This window comes from Diplotaxodon limnothrissa, linkage group LG18 (assembly GCF_057381915.1).
Source record: "Diplotaxodon limnothrissa isolate DT_005_m linkage group LG18, D_limnothrissa_male_GT1.1, whole genome shotgun sequence".
Lineage (NCBI taxonomy): Eukaryota > Metazoa > Chordata > Actinopteri > Cichliformes > Cichlidae > Diplotaxodon > Diplotaxodon limnothrissa.
The window spans coordinates 10,990,146-11,010,828 of NC_140613.1; the positions used below are offsets into that span (position 1 = coordinate 10,990,146).

The window sequence follows — 20,683 nt, forward strand, 5'->3', positions numbered from 1 at the left end:
TCCCCTCTTCTTTCGTTTCTCCGTGTGCCTCTCATTAAACCTTCTATACTGCATGCAGCAGTGAGAAGCCCAGCGGTGTCCCTTGTTAACTAAGTTATCAGTGTGGCTACAATGAGCAAGCAGGAGGACTCCCTCTGCTCCACTGTGGACTAGCTCTGCCAGGCCATAATAAAATAATTCACCAAGAGACCATCTCCCATTGGGAGGTTAAGGGGTCTCTCTGCATCAATTAACATGTGGTGGACTCGTGGAACAAGCCTGGTGAAGACTAATAGCCAGGCAAGTGTGAAATCACCTTGCCCCGGCCAGCAGTCATGTGCATTGGTAAGTGAAAATGAGTTTTCAGAATTGGAAAAAGAGAGCAGGCTCAGATGGAACAGAGAGAGAACAGATTACCATGGATACCGAGCTAGCCGCTGAAATCAATAATCTTAGGTGTTTTGAATGAGCTTTTGTGCAACTGTTTAGACCATCTCAAATAATGGTTTGTCCTGCTCCACCCAGAAAAAGGGCATTAATTACTTTGGCTTAACTACAAAGGCTCCTTACAATGAGAAACCTAGTTTTGCAACGAGACATTATGCAAAAGATGACTTGCTTTCAACCGCATGTCCTCACCTGGTAGAAGTTGGGCCAGTAGGTGCTGATAGCCAACTCCACCTGTCCCCAGGAGCGAGAGGCTGGACCCGACACGTTCCAAACAGGCATCCCCATCGGACTATTGTTTTCTTTAATATAGACATTTAAGTGGCCGGGATGGCTGTTGTCTCTGCCTCCTATATAGTAGTGGAAGATGACACAGTGTGTGTCGTTCTCCTTCAGCTGGGGTGTCAGCAGCAGGGCCTTCTGTCCTGCGAAGCGTCCTGATGTGTTCACCATCATAAAGGTTGACCCTGCAACATGAGCAAGTAGTGTAATCATGGGTTAAGAAGGTTTTTATACAAAATACCAGTAGAAACTCGGTCAATTAAATTTTTTTTTTTGTTACACAATCCTAGCCTATAGTCATGTAAAAAGGGGTACAAAGTCGATCTCTGTAAATGCTGCAGTACTAACTTAAATAACTTAATATAAATTATTTATTTAATCTAAGATTAGGGAGACGTTACTGTGAGAATTTTTGAGCAATCCAATTTTAGTCACATAGCTACAAGTCACAATAGTCGCCTCGAGGTGCTTTATAGTGTAAGGTAAACACCCTACAATGATGCTAATAATATATAATGATTGTTATATATTATTAGCATAGAAGATGTAACTAATTAAAGGTCATGAATAAGCTGCAGAATATAGAGAGCAAGCATAATAACTTATTTAAAGTAGTGTATAAGTTAAAAAGTAAAGAAAGGTTAAACTAGCTCACTAACAGAGTTAAGAGTTAAGCTAATGTGTTTTCCAAAACTATGCAGAAGCATTTGACATTAATCAAAAGTATGGATAAACAAATAGAATTGTTTAGGTAAACAGTTGAAATAGCCATGTAGAATTAGAAGCTAGAAATTATTGGGTAAAAGTAAAGGTAGCATTTAAAACCATTAGCTAATGGTAAACAACTAAAAGTGATCACTAGAAAATGAATAAGGCGTTTAGCATCCCAGGGCTTTGGATGTGGCATGGTTATTGACAAGCTGAACAGAATATTTCACAACACACAAAAAACAACCATCACTAGGGTTTTACAGAGAATGGTCTGGAAAAAATAAAATCTAGGGAGCAGCAGTTTTCTTGAATACAGTGTATTTAGGTACACTTGATTGAGCGGCTTGTAATGTCTTTCAACTGAAATGTAATGATAAATTCCAAAAGTAATTGGAAAAGTCTTTTTTTAATAATACTTGTGATATATCATCATTAGCCAAAAAAATCTGGTCTGTTTCTTTGGTCCAAAGTCAAACAAAGCAACAACTAATGGATGTACTAGAAAAACATTTTATGTAGCCCTTAATTATTAATCCTGTTACGCATTAAGTCAGATTTCTACTGCATATAATGTTCACAAAGTCTAAGAATGAAGACAGCATCAGACCAGTGTCTGATTTCTTGGTGTGCGCTTTGCGTAACAAATGGCATAATAATAATTTCCTCTGAAGTTTTCATTTGACAGCCACGCTACATGTAAGAGGTGCTTCGTAAGGCTTGGGACGATGTTGCAGCAGATTTGATCGACTAATTAAGTCCCTGTTAATTGTGTGACAACACAACTTGGAGCTGTTGGTGTGCGTAGTTATAAACAAAACAAAGCTTTCCAAGACAATAAAACTAAAACTAGCAATCGGATCATGAGCTGCAGCAGTCACTGCAGTTAATAAATGAAATGAAAGGAACAATCTTATAAAGGGACGTAGAGAACAGATAAATGGCTGCTTTGAGTGCTTTCCTATTAGCAGCGACAATTTTAGCGTGTGACCTTTGATGAGAAAATGCTCTCATCTTTAGATTGATAGAAACACTCTTATAATTACCATTCATCAAAATACAAAGACATAGAAAGACCAATCCCGAAAAAATACTGGATGTTTGACAGGAATGTTTTTCCTCAATGACAGAGAGACGGGAAATGATGAGAAATCAATAAACTGAAATCTATTTGCCAAGAAAGCCCCATTTAGATTTTATCACTTTGGTTCAATATCAAAGGTTAATCTAATTCTCTACCCTCTTGCCAATAAAACACAAGTGAGAATTATTATATTGGCAAACTTTCAAGGAGATGCAGAACACATTCTATTTGTCATCATCTTATTTAGCTTGGCTTGGTAATGAGATGGCACAAATCGTAACAGCATTTGAGACACAGCCGAAAGAAAGCATCAGTTTATGTTAAAATCCATTTTTGGGTAGTGTGCTAATGACTCGAAGGCACATTTTGCTTCGAGGAGAGACAAACAACCTGTAAGCAAAACGCTTGCTGTATGCAAGGCAGAGCTGTGGTGAATGCGATTCTTCGTCATTAAATTTAACATGTGGGGATCTGCTCAGATATGATGTTAAAAAAGGGTGAATAATGTCAAACTAAATCAGCAGGGATGGCCCCCCGAGTGTGTCAGCCTAACAGCCTCTCACAAAACCCTATTTGTTCCATCGATGACTCGAGCTTGCCCACTCGTCTTGTTGTGCTGCACTTGTAACGCTCACCAATTCCATCTGTCTCCAGCTTCAGATAATGAGTGGGGGTTCTGTCATGTTTACACAATGAAACAAGAGGAGAGGGAGCAGAAGAGGAGGAGGAGGAGCAGTGAGTTGTGATGACACCAAGTCAGACTGATCAGCTTTGTGTGTCGTCAGGTGGAGGCAGTTGTTGTTTTAAATGATCTTAACATGTTTGCCGCATGTTGGTGGGTGGGTGGGGGAGGGGTCTATATCATTAATTCATCTACCACAAATAAATGAACTGTAAAAATAAACCAGTGAAACAATACAGTGCTATGATGAACACGTGCACGTGCTAGTGTTCCCATTTAACAATGAATACAGAAAATGCTGATTCTGTTTGACCCAGAAAATGTACTGCATTTGAAAAATAACAAGTGTTTTGGTACTGGTAAGGTTCAGTTTTTGGTTGTTAGTATTTCTGTCAGGTAGGCTAAAGAGTTTTAGCACTATGAAACTTGAGCTACAGTAAATAATTTAGAAAGTGTGAGTGTACTTGCAGATACACATTATTGCCAAAAATATTTACCCATCCATCCAAATCACTGAATTTAGGAGTTCCAGTCACTTTCATGGCCACAGGTGTGTAAAATCAAGCACATAGGCGGGCATATGTTTTCTGGATTGGTCGATTGGTCGCCATCAGGAGCGAATTCCAGTGTTGTACTGTGATAGGATGCCACTTGTTCAACAACTCCAGTCATGAAATTTCCTCGCTACTCATTAGCGGTATTATAACAAAGGGTTGGATCCAGTAGTCTAGAGCAAGCCGGCGCAGGACTCTAGAGCAGTGGAGTGACGAATCACGCTTCTCCATCTATAAGAGCAGTCCCCAACCTTTTTTGCACCAAGGACCAGTTTACGGCCGACAATGTTTTCACAGACAGGCCTTTAAGGTGTCGCCGACAAATTTTTAAAAAAAAGATTTATTCATAACACTGGGAAAACACCCGGGGAAGCAGAGTTTACGATTTAAAAAAAAAAAAAAAAAAAAAAAAAAAAAAAATGATAAAAACCGCTAAAAACCCTGAAAACCATAAATTTCACACCCGAGCTTCAACTCTCGCAGCGCGGTAGCAAACGACTCATGGACCGGTACCAATCCATGGCCCAGGGGTTGGCGACTGCTGAGAAATTTGATAGATGACTCTGGGTTTGGGAACAGTTTGGGGAAGGCCCCATTCTGTTAAAACATTGATTGCACACCAGTGCACAAAGGTCCAGAAAGACAGGGATGAGCGAGTTTGGTGTGGAAGAGTCCTGGTTTCAACCTGATAGAAGATCTTTGGGATGAATTTGAGCAGACACTGTGAGCCGGGCGTTCTCATCCAACACCAGTGTCTGATGTCATAAACGTGCTTCTGGAAGAATGATCAAAAATTTCCCCAAATCACACTCCTTAGCCTTGTGGAAATCTTTCCCAGAGGAGTTGGAGCCTTTTATAGATGCAAATAGTAGGCTGACATCATGTTAAACACTATGGATTAAGAATGGGTTGTGTGAATACTTTTGGAAATAAAGTGTAGCTTAAAGAAAAAAAAAACAAAAAAAACTTGTGATCGTGTCTTTCCTATGTTAGGTGTAGATTTTCCTGCACAGCATGATCACCCTGTTTTGACCCCCTACTGTGAACTGCATGCTGCTATGTTTTTTCCAGAGCTTTTAATGTATTATTCACTTTTAGTTTATCTGTGATTCAAGTGTTGAGGGTGATTATTTCTGGGGCTAAGCAAAAAGTTGTCTAAAGTACAAGAAGGAGGGCAGGAGATAAGTCGACTTTGAGACACTTTTTTCCCCCAGCCTCTCAAACAACAATCAGGTGCCTCTACAAAAGGGCTGCAAGGTCTCTTTAATAACAACCAGCCTGCTCAGGTGCCCACAACATTTTTTCTTTGAGGCATCAGCAACCGGTGTCATGCGAACCAGCACTAATAATCAGTTGATGAATTGTTCAGTTGTAGCTCATGTTCCAAAGACAAAAGATCCTGGCACCAGTGCTTTTCTCTATGATTAAAACAGACTTTCCTATTCATTTCAAACAGCCACGTTGTGACAGTGTTGCACTGGAGGATTTATGCACTGCACTTCTCTTTGTTAGTAATTAAAGAAGAAAATATCTGATCCCTCAAGCAGCATTTCTTTACTAGTTCATGAAATATTAATATTAATGGGCGCCACGTGTAAGAACTCACTTCTTGTTTAATTATGCTTAATACAGTAGCCGTAAATATCAAAGTGATAGTAATATAAATGCACATGATGAAATGTCTTCCTCACCATTATCCGGGATACAGAACTGTAGCCATGAGGCTGTGCAATGTCTGTTACCAAATTTGAGACCCACAAATTGTGTAGATTTGAGCCAGTGAACCCAAACACAAGGAGAAAACGTGTCCCTTTCCTCATTACTGACCGCCAGGCAATGTAAAGATACTGTATTTCGAGTGACAGCGTGCCACTTCTTTGTACTGCCATTGTCAACGTCTCAGAGTTGAAGAAGATGACAGGAGAACACTGATTGTCATTTGAGCTTAATGACCACATACTCTGCAGGACCTGCTGCACCATGACAAGATAATTAGCCAGTAAGCCAGTAAGAGCAAATTATAATGACACAGCGCTAGTGCTGTGCTAATGTGCTAGTGATGCACAAGGGTGTTTTCGCTCTCTCTCCCTTTCTTTCTCCATCTCTAGTACCTTAACAATGGTGTGTTCAGGACCAATTAAAAAAAGGAGAGGGCTCTCGGCACACTAAGCCCATCTCTAACTCTGTAAAGGCCAGGGCTCGCCTATTGTCTAAGGTATTCAGAGGAACAGATTTATTATTATTCCAATGTAGGCCACCTTCACCTTCCATTACAATGATGGCTGTACGTGGAGAACATGGAGACTGGTGTGAAAAATGAATGAGAAGGAGATGAAGTGTTCCTGCTGCAGATGCCACATATATTCATGTTGCTGTTCCTTGGAAATGAAGGACACACTGCTGAAATTGAAATGTGTGACTTTCATTATTCTGGAATATTTTGAACATTTATTAACAAGGACACTGACTGAATAGAGGCTGCTGCATTTAAAAACATACATCACACAATGCATCTCATACATATTCTAACATTGATTATGAGACAATTTGTTTGTAGAGGCCATTAATTAGAAGGTGTCACGAAAATCGTTCAGAATCGGTTGGGGCTCGATCGATCTCTTTGACCAGTTTCCATAGATTTCTCTCATTAGTCAGTTGTCTGTTTTGATTAAGGACATTAAGAACTTTTTAATTGGCTCCTTTAAATCACTTAGTTCATGGGTTATTTTCTCTGAGAGTGAAACAAAAAGCGGAAAACATTGGGTAGCTGGTCAGTGAAGTTCTATGCAATCTAATACATGATTTCTACTGGAGTACAGGCTTTTCCAGCGAGTGTAAACTCACAAATGCTCAAGTTCAGCTGGACATTAAGTAATCCCAAATAACAGACTTAGTGGTTTAATGGCATTATGAGCCATACAGAGAGAACCATGGACATACTCCAGGGAAGGCTTCCATTAGTTTAATCCTTTGCCCTGACAGCACCCTCAGCTGGCAGAGCAGTTAGGAGTTGGCCACAGCTCACGTCCATCCATAAAAGTTCCTTCTGCTAGGAGAAGGGCCTAATAATAAATAAAGAAAATGTTTGAATAGTTCAATTTAATAGTAATGTATGCATAGACTAGACTACAGAATTATTACAGAGTATTTGCTCTTATGGAAAGCCCCAAAAGATGAATTTCCTTAATTTTTGTGGGAACAACAAACTATCCAAGACACAGAACAACGCAAAGTGTAGACAGAACCCAAGACAACTGCTGGAATGGCTGTTTTACTTTAAGAAGGGATTTTTTTTCTTAAAAAGAAAGGAAAGTCTTTTTTTATGCCGTCCGATATAAATTAGTTCTCACAAATACGCTACTGTCTAATTCTAATCATCAAAGTCTATAGGTTGATGGTATTGAGATTAATTATGAGTTGAGTAACGGTTTGAGCAGGCGATATAATTTGCAATAATGAGTAGTGCTCATTATTTCTCTTCCATTCAGGTCCTGAACCCTGTGAAAATCATTATGTGGGGGAAATCAGAATGAAGGGGCGCTCTTTAAACCCAAACCCTCCAGGTCTCATTTGCTAATAAAATTCACAGAGGTCACCACCGCAGAAAAGAACGGCGGCTGCTTTGGAAATGTCAATGAAGACAGGGCTATTCTCACTGTCTGCTACCAATCAAAAATGCTCTCGCTGTGAGGGTTAGGCTGTTAATGTGAACAGCCGTGGCCTCCACTCAATTTTCCAGAACTTTCCCTGTGTCCTTTGAAACATGAAAGGAGCCTGATAAAATAACAGAATAAGTTTGGGCTCTCCATATGAAGACCTGGCAGGTCTCTTTGACGGAGTCAAACCGATTCACCCAGAATCATCCATCATGCGGAACACGTTTCAGCCCCGTCACTTTAGTCAGGTGGAACAACTGACCCTTATTATGTTCCCTGGCAGCATCTTTTGTTGCTGCATGCCAATCAAAAATAATTCTTAATGGCTTAATATATCGTCTTAAAATGCAGTACGCTCGATTGCCAATCCATTCCAGGAAATGGGTCATGTAATGGGCCCCATTTGCCTGTTACAAACCCATTCCACAACAGAAACTTTACACATGACTCGCCTATAATTAGCCTTAATTGTTCACGTTATGATCACTTAGGATACAGAAAAGATACATGTAAATATGTCCTCCATCATGATTTCTTAACCTTGTTCATCCAAATCGGTAATTTGCTGAGACCACAAGACACTTCTTCACCCCACAAACATGCTAAATTGAAAATGCTAGTCTCTCATGCCTGGGAATTAATTCACAAATTGATCAGACTTTCTGCTCTGTTCCCTAATCATAATGGCGCTTCTCCTTAAGCTTAACCTAACCTTGCCATTGGTGGTGTGCAAGGTGTGATTTTCACACATAGTTGCGAAAGGCTCAAAAGCAACTGGCTTATGTTCACAATATGATGCCCCTCCCTTCACAACAGCAAATCCCATCTTTTGCTGATGTGATTTAAATTCTGATTAAATTTCTGATGCCCTTCAGTCAGCGGGTGTTCTCACTGCTCATAATTTAAGTGCTTAGCCTTTTCCCCCCCCCTCTTTCATTTGGACAGCACATTCGGCACAACAACCAACACTTATTTTCCAGGTAAGACGGAGGGTCAGTTCATTACCTCCTTATTGCAATGTGATCAGGAAGGTGAAGACTTTGCCATTTAAAAACATCTGCCTTTATCTATATGCAATAGGCAAACTCTTCCGTGTTTAAGAGTAAGCTGTATTGCTTGAAATTGTCACCCTGTGAAGCACCTCATTCTGCCAATCCTTCGCCATTGTCCAGGTGTCATTATCAACCAAGGATGTGCTATCAAAATAAAGACCCTGTGCAACAGTGAGACAAAATTTTTTTTTTTTTTTTTTCTCTCCGCAACATATTTAGAGCAGATGTTAAGAATAACACAATAAGTCATTTAGCTGGAGCTCCATGTGCAATTGTTCCTAGTAGAATACAAAAACCCTAATTAATCTCAGTTAGAGGCCCTTCTTTCTCTTCCTCTTGCTATTATTCCCCAGAACGAGTCTCAGGGGAGAAACAGAGCAGCAGCCTAGTACTGGCAGCATCCAGGACACCAGCGGAGAAGACACAGTCTCGAACTAGCTAAGATTTACAAACCCCACCCCCCCACAAAAAAACAAAAAAAAAAACAAAACAAAACAAAAAAAACAAAAAAAAAAACAAAAAACAGCTTAATAGAATCTGGACATCCTACCAGAAACTTCCACAGCTTCAGTCATTCCTCCCAGAGAGGGGGGGGGGGGGAAAAAAAAAAAAAAAAAAAAAAAAAAAAAAAAAATCACAAGTGTCTTTTATTCAAGTGCAACTATTGTCTTTAAAGATTCTGTTCAAGCCAATTCAAGCCCAAATATGACCGAAGTGTATCCAATTCTCCAAAGCTGAATGAGAACTCTGTGAGATTATTTTATTTATGTATTTATTTTTAATTGCTCAGGACAGATGAGGCTTATTGTAATAGCAGGGCAGACTGTGGCAGTTGTGACGGGGGTTCAGCCACTGGCCTTGGGAGAGGAACACACTGAGGATTGCCCAAGCAGACATACAGAGCCTCAAAACTGGGCTGAACCATACTAAAAGGAGCCAAGGCATGCAATCAGAGCTGCATGGTGGGATAAACAAGGCGTCTCTCCATCCAGACATAGCAATTAGGTAAGGCGCAGACCATCATAAACAACCAAGAGTTTAAAGCAATGCTTGTCTCTTCTTAAGTAACCAGAGAGGGGTTTTTTTTCTTGTTGCATTTCATTTCACTTTTCAGTTGTGGTACTTATTTACATGCAGGCATGGAAATGGGCCAGTTTGGTCTTTGATTGCAGTAAGAGGAAGGAGAGTCCACAGCAGGCTGACATCAAACTCTGCTGCGTGCTTCTCTTGAGTAAGGTCTAAACACTAAACCACAGTGCCTCAGCACCTTCATCACAATGTCTCCTATTGATTCTTTAGTACAAATTTTTGCAGGCACATAATTGAAGAGTGTGCAGCTTTTAGTTCTGAGTGTTATTAACCTCTGTTAAAAAAAAAAAAAAATCAAAAAACAACTCATTTTAATATCAAGCTATTTTAGTGACATTCACAGTTACAGCTACAAATGTGGTAGTTCATACAGGACAACAAAACCATACTAGAAAAATTTGCATTTCCTGCGAAAATGCAGTGTGGATGCTTTAAAGCTGAAGCTGTATGCAAAAAGTAGCTGAAAAAGCTGAAAAGTTGCAGAAATTGTAAAAACTTTGCAGAAGCAAAGGAACTTTGCTAAAATGGAATAACTTAGCAGAACTGCAATATCTTAGAGGAAACATAATACTTGGCAGAAATACAATAGCATAGCAGAACTTAGCAGAAATATTGTAACTTACCAGAAACATAACTTCTCAAAAATACAAGAATTTAGGAGAAATAGTATAAGATAACAGAAAGAATATATTTAGACAAAAATACTTAAGCATTACAGAAACACTATGATTTAGAAAAATAGTACAACATAGCAGAAATACTGTGATTTACCAGAGACACTGTGATGAACTATGAATATTGTAATTTTAAATTAAGACTGTTTTAGCACAAATATTATAATTTGGCAGAAATACTATGATACAGCACAAATACTCTGGTTTAGCACAAATATTATAACATAGCAGAAATACAATTATATAGCAGAAATGCTATATTTAGAAAGAAAAATATAATATAGTAGAAATAGTATGATTGAGCAGAAATACTACAATATAGCATAATAACAATGATTTAGCAGAAATACTATGATTGAGCAGAAGTACTAAGATGTAGTAAAAGTACTTTGATTTAACAGAAATACAATTATGGAGGAGTAATACTTTAAAATGGGAGAAATATTGATACACACACACACACACACACACACACACACACACACACACAGAGCCTAAAGGTAAGAGTATTTGTGCCATGGAGTGTTAAGAATGTGAGGTCCATATTAGAAAAGCTGGTAAAATCATAAAAGTTTGCAGAATTGTAATAAATGATGAATATGAATTACTGGTCTGTGACAGTGTATTAATTTGTAGGGAAAAAAAACATGTTGACCAAGGTGGAATCGAACCCACGATCTTTGGCTTGCAGACCCGTGTCATTACCAACTGCGCCACTGGGAAAGAGAGGAGCTGTTTTGAAAAACAGGATGATGAGCAGTCAGAATTAGATCCCGGTGAGAGGCGAAAAACGCCGTTTTTTGGAGTTACAAAACGTTGTGTAACTCAAAAACTAGGTGGACTAGAGGCATAATTCTTGTACTGGGTGAATCAGCGGACTTTGGTGTACTTTGACTGCGATTTTCATTGCTCTTTGTACAACCGTCGCTGAGATATGACGAGAGAGGAAACGGAAGACCTCAGACATGATTGGCTGGCTGGGAAGCCATGCAGGCCCTGATATGTGATATGTGTCTGAGTCCGCACAGAGGATTGGCTGCCTGGCAGAAATATATAGAAATAGTATGATTAAGCATAAATACTACATTTAGCAGAAATACTATATTAAGCACAAATCCTATTAAAAGCAGAAATAGTATATTAAGCACAAATCTTATAAAATAGCAGAAATAGTATGATTTAGCACAATAGTAATAAGTTAAACAGAAAAATTGGAAAAGCAAAATGGACAGCTGAAGAAATGCTGAACATGCTGAGGGTCCCTCAAATATACTTGTTAAATGAAAAAAATCAGCAAAAAAATATATAACAGCCACACAATCAGAAATATGTACACATAAGGAAACACACACACACAAGATCGATCTCTCTCTCTCTCTCTCTCTCTCTCTCTCTCTCTCACACTCACACACACAGCTGAATTTGAATCCACCAATCAAAGAGCCTGTGCACTTTTTCCCGCCTATTTACACACGCAGCACAGAGAGACACAGGATTATCCGGTTGTTCAGTCTGACGTCACTAGCCGTGTCTGGGTCTAAACTCCGCTGCAGGTCCATATATCAAACGATCACTATGGCATTACTGTGAGTTGAAAAACTGTCTAAAGTCTTTCATCTTTAATAAAATGATCAGCGTTCTGCTCTACCAGGTGTAACAATTGAGTTTAACATCCAGGCATCCATGAAAACAGAATTTATGACATTTAACGGAGTTAGAAGTTAGCAGGGAGTTAGCTCGCTAGCTTCTATCTAAATACAATATAGCATGTACTGACTGCGGGGTTTTGGAAACAAATTAAAACGTACAGCTCTGTTATCACTTCCAACATAAATGAAGACAGAAAGCTAAACAGCAGTGACGTTTGTAGGGTTACTGAAGTTTGGCTAGCTGGTATATAATGATGTGCTACGTGACCGCTAGCGACACAGCTATGTTAGCATAATATAAACAAGCTAACTTTTTTTCCACTTGATAAAAGTTACCGTGAGTGTTCTCGGTGGTCAGGAACAAATGTAATTGCATGGCAGGATGCTGTAAACGGACCAAACTTCAGCCAGGAGAACAACTGAGATAATCCATCCACAATACGAGGTTAGTCATTCATATACTGCTGCATGGGCTGGGCTGTAGTTACATCCTAAGGTTTTAAAAACTGAGCTTAAATAAATGATTAGCGGTAATAAAAGCCGAGGGAGGTCAACAGTGATCGCTGACTGTTTTAGGAGCTTTTTGAGATCAAATAGAAGAAAATACATAACATTAAACATGTTAACAACACAAATGCCATATTAAACGCAGACTACTTTAGGCCCGGAAGTAGGATTCGTCGCGTCATCACTGAACAACCGGATTGCAGTCTATTTCTCATAATGACGACTCCCCTCAAACAAATGACCATAATTTCCTAACCGTAGGGGCTAGAGCGGTCATTCTTACACCGTTTTGTTCAGAAGAGATGGGGGAATCTTCAAGTGTTGACAATTTATCATTAAAATATGAATTTTTAGAGATACATGACATGGATGACTTGTTGACTTAGAAGCCACGAATTCCCCAATATGCAAATTTGAATGCCTCAGACCACATATATGATTGGCTGGCTGGGAAGCCGTGCAGGCCCTGATTTGTGGATTTGAATTCCTCAGCCCTCAGATATGATTGGCTGGCTTAGAAGCCATGAAGGCCCCAATATGCAAATTTGAATGCCTCAGGACACATATATGATTGGCTGGGAAGCCGTGCAGGCCCTGATTTGAAAATTTGAATGTCTCAGTCCTCACAGAGGATTGGCTGCCTGGGGACCTGGCAGAAATATATAGAAATACTATGATTAAGCATAAATACTACATTTAGTAGAAATACTATGTTTTAGCACAAATCCTATAAAAAGCAGAAATAGTATGATTAAGCATAAACACTACATTTAGTAGAAATACTATGTTTGAGCAAAAATCCTATAAAAAGCAGAAATACTATATTAGGCACAAATCCTATAAAAAGCAGAAATAGTATGATTAAGCATAAATACTACATTTAATAGAAATACTATGTTTTAGCACAAATAGTATAAAAAGCATAAATACTGTAATTTAGCAGAAATACTATATTAGGCACAAATTCTATGAAAAGCAGAAATAGTATGATTAAGCATAAATACTACATTTAGTAGAAATACTATGTTTTAGCACAAATCCTATAAAAAGCAGAAATACTGTACTATGATTTAGTAGAAAAACTATAAATAATCAGAAATACTATATTTTGCACAAATCTTATAAAATAGCAGAAATAGTATGATTTAGCACAATAGTAATAAGTTAAACAGAAAAATTGGAAAAGCAAAATGGACAGCTGAAAAAATGCTGAACATGCTGAGGGTCCCTCAAATATACTTGTTAAATGAAAAAATCAGCAAAAAAATGCACAGGGAGAGAGAAGTAAGTTTCTAGGTCAGCCTGGGAGCTGCTGAATTTGAATCCACCAATCAGAGAGCCTGTGTACTTTTTCCCGCCAAAACAGGTGCATCTATTTACACACGCAGCACAGAGAGGCACAGGATTATTGCAGCCTATTTCTCATAGTGACGACTCCCCTCAAACAAATGACCATAATTTCCTAACCGTAGGGGCTAGAGCGGTCATTCTTACACCGTTTTGTTCAGAAGAGATGGGGGAATCTTCCAGTGTTGACAATTTATCATTAAAATGTGAATTATTAAAGATATTTGACTTCTAATGCACCATAACTGAGTAGAGCGAAGCAAAAACTGGCTTGACTTGCCCTCAAACAACGCTTTGTAACTCGAAATCTATTTGGAGTATCGATATCATTCTTTCACCGTAAGAGACAGCAGGCTTTGGTGAACAGTCATGGAAATTTTCAGGTCTCTGTGGAAATCCAACAAAAAGTTATGACGAGAGAAAAAAGTGGTTCATTCCCAGGGTTTGAAATCTGAAGAAATCTGAGCGACGGACGAATTTCCTACCCTCAAACAAGTCCAACTCATTTCAGAACGGTAATACGTGAGAAAGAAATTCTTGAATTGTGAGCGTCACGAGTGTCTGAAGATATACCGGGACAAGCCTCATGTCTTAACTTTGCTTCGTTAAGGAGATATGACGATTCGAATATGCCTCTCATTACAGAAATGCAGCGGTGATTTTGAACAAACTCTCCATTGACTTTATATGGAGAGTTTTCCGACATTGTGTTGGTCTGAGGAGATTTGCGAAAGTTCTATGAATACCACAATGATAGTGACATTTTCGGAAACCCAGCAAAAATACCTATGTTTTGATGTATAATTTGTGGAAGTTGAGTGAAGATTGAGCAAGTAGCAAGAAGTTGTTCGGACATGAAGAGAAGACTGCAAAACCTTCAGTGGCACACTGGAAGCCAAGTGCATAGCAACCATAACAACGCATGTATTTTGTGAAAAATCACAATTTTGCAACTGAAAACTTTAAGAGGCATAAAGGTAAAACGGTAAAAGATTTGAAAAAGCTGAATCATACCTGAATAGCCCAATAATTTGAGAACATTTTAAAGTTTGAATGGTTGTTCTACGTGAAAATATGAGGAAGTAGTTAAGTTTCAGAAACAAGCAAATTTTAGCAGAATTGCAGAAGTTTCCCATTCATTTCAATGGGACAAATTAAGCTTAATATTTTAAAAAGTATAATAGTGAAAAATACCAAAAGACATAGCAGGAATTAGCAGAAATAGCAGAATATTTTAAAATTTGAACGGTGAAAATCGGCTGAAAATTGTGGAAGTAGTTAAGTGCCAAAAAGTGTACGGAAGTCCCAAGAGGAACTCAAGAGTGTGGATGCTTAAAGCATCCACACAAATATTAAAAATGACAGAGGACAGTGTCACTGGAGTTTAAACCTCAAAAGAAATCAATTTTCTTGGAAAACTAAAGTAAACCAGAAGCAGTTAAGCATCATTTAAATCATGCATCGGTAGTGGCAACACCTCTGATTGGACCATTTGTGGTTACCAACAAATTTTAAAAAGGTACCGAGGTAGTAACGCCTTCGGTTCTCTGCTACTTCAATTCCATTTCCATCTTGGCACACCAGGTAGGATAACAATCTTCTCTCTGAGCATGATATGAGAGTAAGGCAGCAATCAGAGGTGAGATAGCTTTTCCACCAGTGTGGCTTTCACCTAAATGCATTTTTACCCATCAACCCCCACTCTAGTAGCCGTAAAACAATTTCATCTGTCAAGCACACTACATTTCCCATCCCTTCCAATGTGGTCAAAGAGGAGAGATTACAATTTTGCGCAGCAGGTTGAGTGCTCACACTGTGAAATGGAGAAAGAGCTGCAACCTGTTAATTAGGCCCAGTTCAAGATGCATAGATAGAAAACAAGCCTGTCTGAAGTGTACTCAGACTAGGAGGCACAATCAGGGACACCGCTTAACCAGACATGGGATTTTAATCAGGTATGTTAAATTTAGATCATGTGCGAGGTGTTAATTTGTAGGTCAAGGCTTTCACTGTAACCTTTGCCCAGCCTCCACGTGTCACGACATTAATCAATTTCGATGGAAAAAAGGAGAGACTTCCCTTCTTTGGAAAGTAATTTCTCTGGGGCAGTTCAGCACACAGCATCCTGATATACACACAAACAGGTCTGGGCACTGGCTGCTTAAAATTAGTGAGGACCTGCTAATTAATTCCCCTTCTGTCACTGGGGGGCCCAGTGCAATCTATCTGTGATGCAGCCTTTGTGAGATCAGGTGTCAGATAGGAGGAGGAAAACAATATCCATTAGTTTGCAATGCTACCTTTGTTAGAAGATGAAAAAAGAAAGAAAGAAAGAAAGCATCATTCCATTAGTCTAACTCTTTAGGTGCCTTCTGCTCAGTGGCAGTGATATGTCTGCATTTCAAATCAAATGAAAAGCGATCAATGGAACATTAAAGAGACAAATTGTGTGCAGACACAAAACGCAGGGAAAGCATTTTAATGAACTTCAATATGTTGCCGACAGATAGAATTCTTCAATTAACATGGATCAGAGTGCGCTGATATCAAATGTTGCTTTTGTTTTAGTTCATGTGCCTGTCCCAAAGATTCTGTGTATCAGATACTGTTGTGGAAACAAGACGCATCAACATCCCACATCAATAAAACTTAAGGGCATGATGTGGGAATACGAGTGAGGAATGCTGAACTATTGTTTTCTCTTCAAATGCTTACAAAATTAAAGAGTAGTACCTGCTCACATACACCAACCAGCCACTACATTAAAACCGCTAACAGGCGATGTGATCGTTTTGTTATAATGCAGGGCTTTGTTTGGAAACCTTGGATTCTGGCATTCATGATGTTTGTCGCTTTGAGACGAAATCATCCATCGAAACACTGTTGCAGACGAGCACCCCTCAAGACAGTGGGCGCTCTCCACCCCAACACCACATTGCATAAAATTGCCACGGGTACTTGGCAAAAGGACTGAACAGGCCATGCAAAAGTTGAGGGATGCTTTGACACGACGTGTAGCTACATTTACAAGTTATGCTTTAGGTTACATAGGTTATACCTTAAGGTTTCAGTAGGATTTGCAGTTCTGATGTACCTTTTTAATAAACAAGTATAAATCCCGTGTAAGCCCCCAAACTCCCCCTGGAGACTCTGCCCCACTGCCCAGGTCACGAAGACTGCTACTGAAATAAAACTGGGTCAAATGGGCAACCTATCACAACGAAGTATTCTCAGTATGATGACAGAATAATTTCTTTCCTTCACTGAGCTAGGAGCCAGGTCCTTACCTGAGGGCATCCATGGATCTGATGGAGACTTCTCTCTGGTATTGACCTGCTCCCAGTCGAGGTCATCATCTCGGCCTTGGCTGTATCCACATACTGCCAGTGGCTTCTCAAAAGTACAATCGCCTGTGACAAAAGAAAGAAATTTATATGGTTATTCAAGTTTTCCATTAACTTCCTGCTCAAATGAATGAATGTATAAATTAAAGTCGCCTATTTTTTGTCAGCGGTATTCATAATGTAATATGCCAGACAATGAGATGCATTTAAGTGAGACAGAGTGAAGGATTGCTGTTGTAGGCGAGGCACAACATACATTACCATCATTAGCAACACGGCAGTCCAATTTCACAATGACAAGTATGAAGTGTCCAAACTCCATCATCGTTAGGCATTATGTTTCCAAACTACACCACCATCAGGGATAAATTGATTCATTTTCCTTGCCGACCGCAGAACTTTGCTGTTCATGCGCTCTTACTCCACAAAGCCACTCTAATCCTTTTTACAAGCTGCTTGCAAAATGACAGCAAGCAACCATTAGGGCCAGGCTTCACCCGGGCTTGGCGTGTGATCGATGAATACAAATACCCCTTTATTCCTTGCACCTTAAAGGCCACACAAAGAAGTGAGAGTTGAGCTGCCTCCCTCCAAAAGTGCTTTTCAACCCACTCATGAATCTACAAAAAAAAAAGAAGAAAAAAAAAAAAGCCTAAACAATATTTGGCTGGAAAGAGTCAAAAACGTGAACTGGAAAGACTATTTTAAAACCACGTTTCGTCATTTTCAGAGACAGCAAAGAAATTACACAGCGCCGCTTCAGATGATTACATTAGGTCTCTGTTGATAACAGATGTACAAGCACATTATATACCGCTCCTCGCCAGAAATGAATCCAAATGGCAAATCTGAGAATGTTTGCTGGCACACTGTTAATAAGTTTCTAAACACGGATTACATACAAATTTTATTGCCTCTGGGAATGTCCTTTGAGCCAGAATCTATGCTAGGCCAAAACCAATATCTCATCTCTTACAAGCTCCCTCTGACATTCTGCTGCATAAAGGCTACGAGTTGGGGCTTTTGTTTTCCCATTTATTTCTCTGGTGACATTTACAGTACATGTGCAAATGAGTGGCCAAATGAGGAGAACACAGGATAATTAATACCTAGCTCCACAGGGCAACAGCTGATGATATATTTGTTGCTTTGTCTGTTTTTATGAGGGGGCGGACATAGAAAAGGAAGAGACTGCCAAAGTATCACAGGTAATAAAAAAAATAAAAATTGTTGAGGCATTTTGAGAGCTTGCCCAGAAATTCATTCCCTTGTTAATGAGAGACACAGGCCTTATTTAAGGTACTGGTTCACTAGGATGTACCGCTGTGGTGAGACTGGAGAAAGAAATCTAGCAGACCTAATCATCTGCTTTACAAGAGCTGAACCAGGAAACCTCAAGCCAACTGTGTTGGACCTGCTGCAAGCATGATTTGCAAATGCCTGACACAAATGGGCTAGTGTTGAGAAACATTGCGTTTGCCTGGGTAAATTATGAGATACAAGCTTTTTAAACCCAATTTTTATGGTTTTAATTCGATTTCACGTATGAATCTATACCCAAGGTTTTATGTCAACGTGACCACTGAACAAGAGTTACAGATATAACTACGGTTCTATGAATTGTGGATGTTACAAGGATAGCAAGACTTGCTTACAAGGACTTTGGAGAGACATTAGCATTTTACAAAGTTTGAGAGCAGCTAAGACGTAACAGTCAAGACAGTCAGATATGATAAAGAAAACTAACTAAATACTGTTCATGAGTTAAAACATCAAACCAGAATTAAGCTAAGGTTATTTGAATTTTACAGGAAGGCAACAAGTCCAGGAGATATTACTATTTTGGTCTGTTTAAACTAGATATGTAGCCAAGTGGGCGGCTGTTTGCTAAGAATGAAGTGAATGATATGACCATAGTTTACTCTGACAAGTTTGTTGTTGAATGTGAAGTCACAGACCAATTTAGCTTTAAAAACAATATTCTGATGCAAATGAATTTCATCTTAAGCTTTAGAATTTGCTCTTCAAACATTAGTCATGCATTCAATAAGCAAACAGCAGGTACGTCTCTCAAAAGATGGAACACAGTGACAAAATAGAAGACTGTTCACACAGGGATGTTTGTGAAGCAGAGCCACTAATGTTACTCACAATACCTTTGCTTGCCCTGATGACAGGACGGACCAAAAGTAAGTATGGTTGAACATGTTGACGTTCATGTACTGTTACCGTGCATGATTGGATTAGCTTCATTCTGCTGCGATTGCTTATTTTGCTGTCAGAATGTTCTGAAATAATAAGAATAAAAAAAACAAACAAACAAAAAACAGCTTAATTTGTGATTTTACACTCCTGTATTTTCTCTACAGTGTGTAAAGCCTGTAAAACCTGTACTTATAATTGTTCTGACCTGTAACCCTTTGCCAACACATTATGTGATTAGTGGCTTTTGAATATTGATCCCAAGTCTTGCCTCAAAAAGAAAACTGATAAATCATAAGCTATTTAAATTTCATCCAAAAAGAAAAAGTTACTGCTCATGAATGATAATTTAGACCTTAGAGGGTTTTACTGTGAAGCATCAGTAACAGGTGGCTGAAAACTTCAATGACTAGCTGAGAATCTTGGTGAGCAATACTAAAAATCATTATCGGTACGCTCTTAAGCAAAGCTATTAACATGCATCGGCTCACTTAAAGCTGTTCAGTAACTGATAAAAAAGCTGTGGTCGTCCACGACCAGCGACACTGCAAAACTCTAGGCGTACGCAGGCGGTGCTGGAAAAGAGAATGTACTCCATTGCTCACTCAACTTGCACTCTAAATAAATAAAAATGCCTGCGTTGCCAAGATGTAACTTGGAGAACATAACATGATTAACATGATTCTTTGGCTTCAGCGTCACAGGGACTGGCTCCGTTCCATCAATATTTTGACTCGATAGTTCCAAGATCCTTCACTTTGTGCCACCCACCTTCTTCTCACAGCATGATGGAGATCAAACAAATCAAAGAGGTGGCTTTTATTGGTGTTTGATATTCAAATCGATGGCGCTGACGAGGAGAAAAATATATTCCGAGTCAGTGGGAGAGGAGCGAGGATTTCGAACACTGAAGAAGAAAAAGGCCATTTAAAAGAAGATAAAGTAGAAACCCATTTCTAATTTAATTCTAATGGGTTTATTTTATTTTTTTGTAAATGCCACTGTGTTTAATAATAAATCAGCAGAACTGGGAGGGGGCTGTCTGAAACTTCATCTTCTTCAAAAGACATCATTAACAGCTCCATTAATGATTCTCATGTTGCCCATTTAATTTGAATAACAAAGCCATTAAAAACCCTAAACATCCAGTGCCATACATTTGCAGGTGGATGAAATAAACCATGAGCATAAATACAACTTATATCTATAACACCACTTCACACAAGGATGGTAATGTGTCATTTTTAGCAGCATGTGACATAAGAAGTTTATACAATAACAATTAAAATGACTATAGTTTAAGAATAAATTACAAATATAATGGTAAATAATAATGTAAAGGGGTGATACAGTCTCCCTGCAGCCATGTTTCCTGATTAACGGTATCTGGATTTGATATTTGAAAAGAGCGAGTGGAAATAACCTAC

At 39.0% G+C, this 20,683-nt stretch overlaps 1 protein-coding gene across 2 annotated transcripts in view; it reads right to left on the reverse strand.

The window, feature by feature from the left end:
* Window positions 1–20,683, reverse strand: part of LOC146613138 (receptor-type tyrosine-protein phosphatase mu) — a 164,447-nt gene that overhangs the window by 109,378 nt on the left and 34,386 nt on the right. For both annotated transcript variants that reach the window (XM_085378523.1, XM_085378522.1), the window contains exons 2-3: window positions 16,998–17,120; window positions 619–893 (exon numbers count right to left, since the gene is read on the reverse strand). In XM_085378523.1, coding sequence (XP_085234649.1) covers window positions 619–893; window positions 16,998–17,120 — 398 coding nt within the window. The remainder of the gene's footprint in view (window positions 1–618; window positions 894–16,997; window positions 17,121–20,683) is intronic.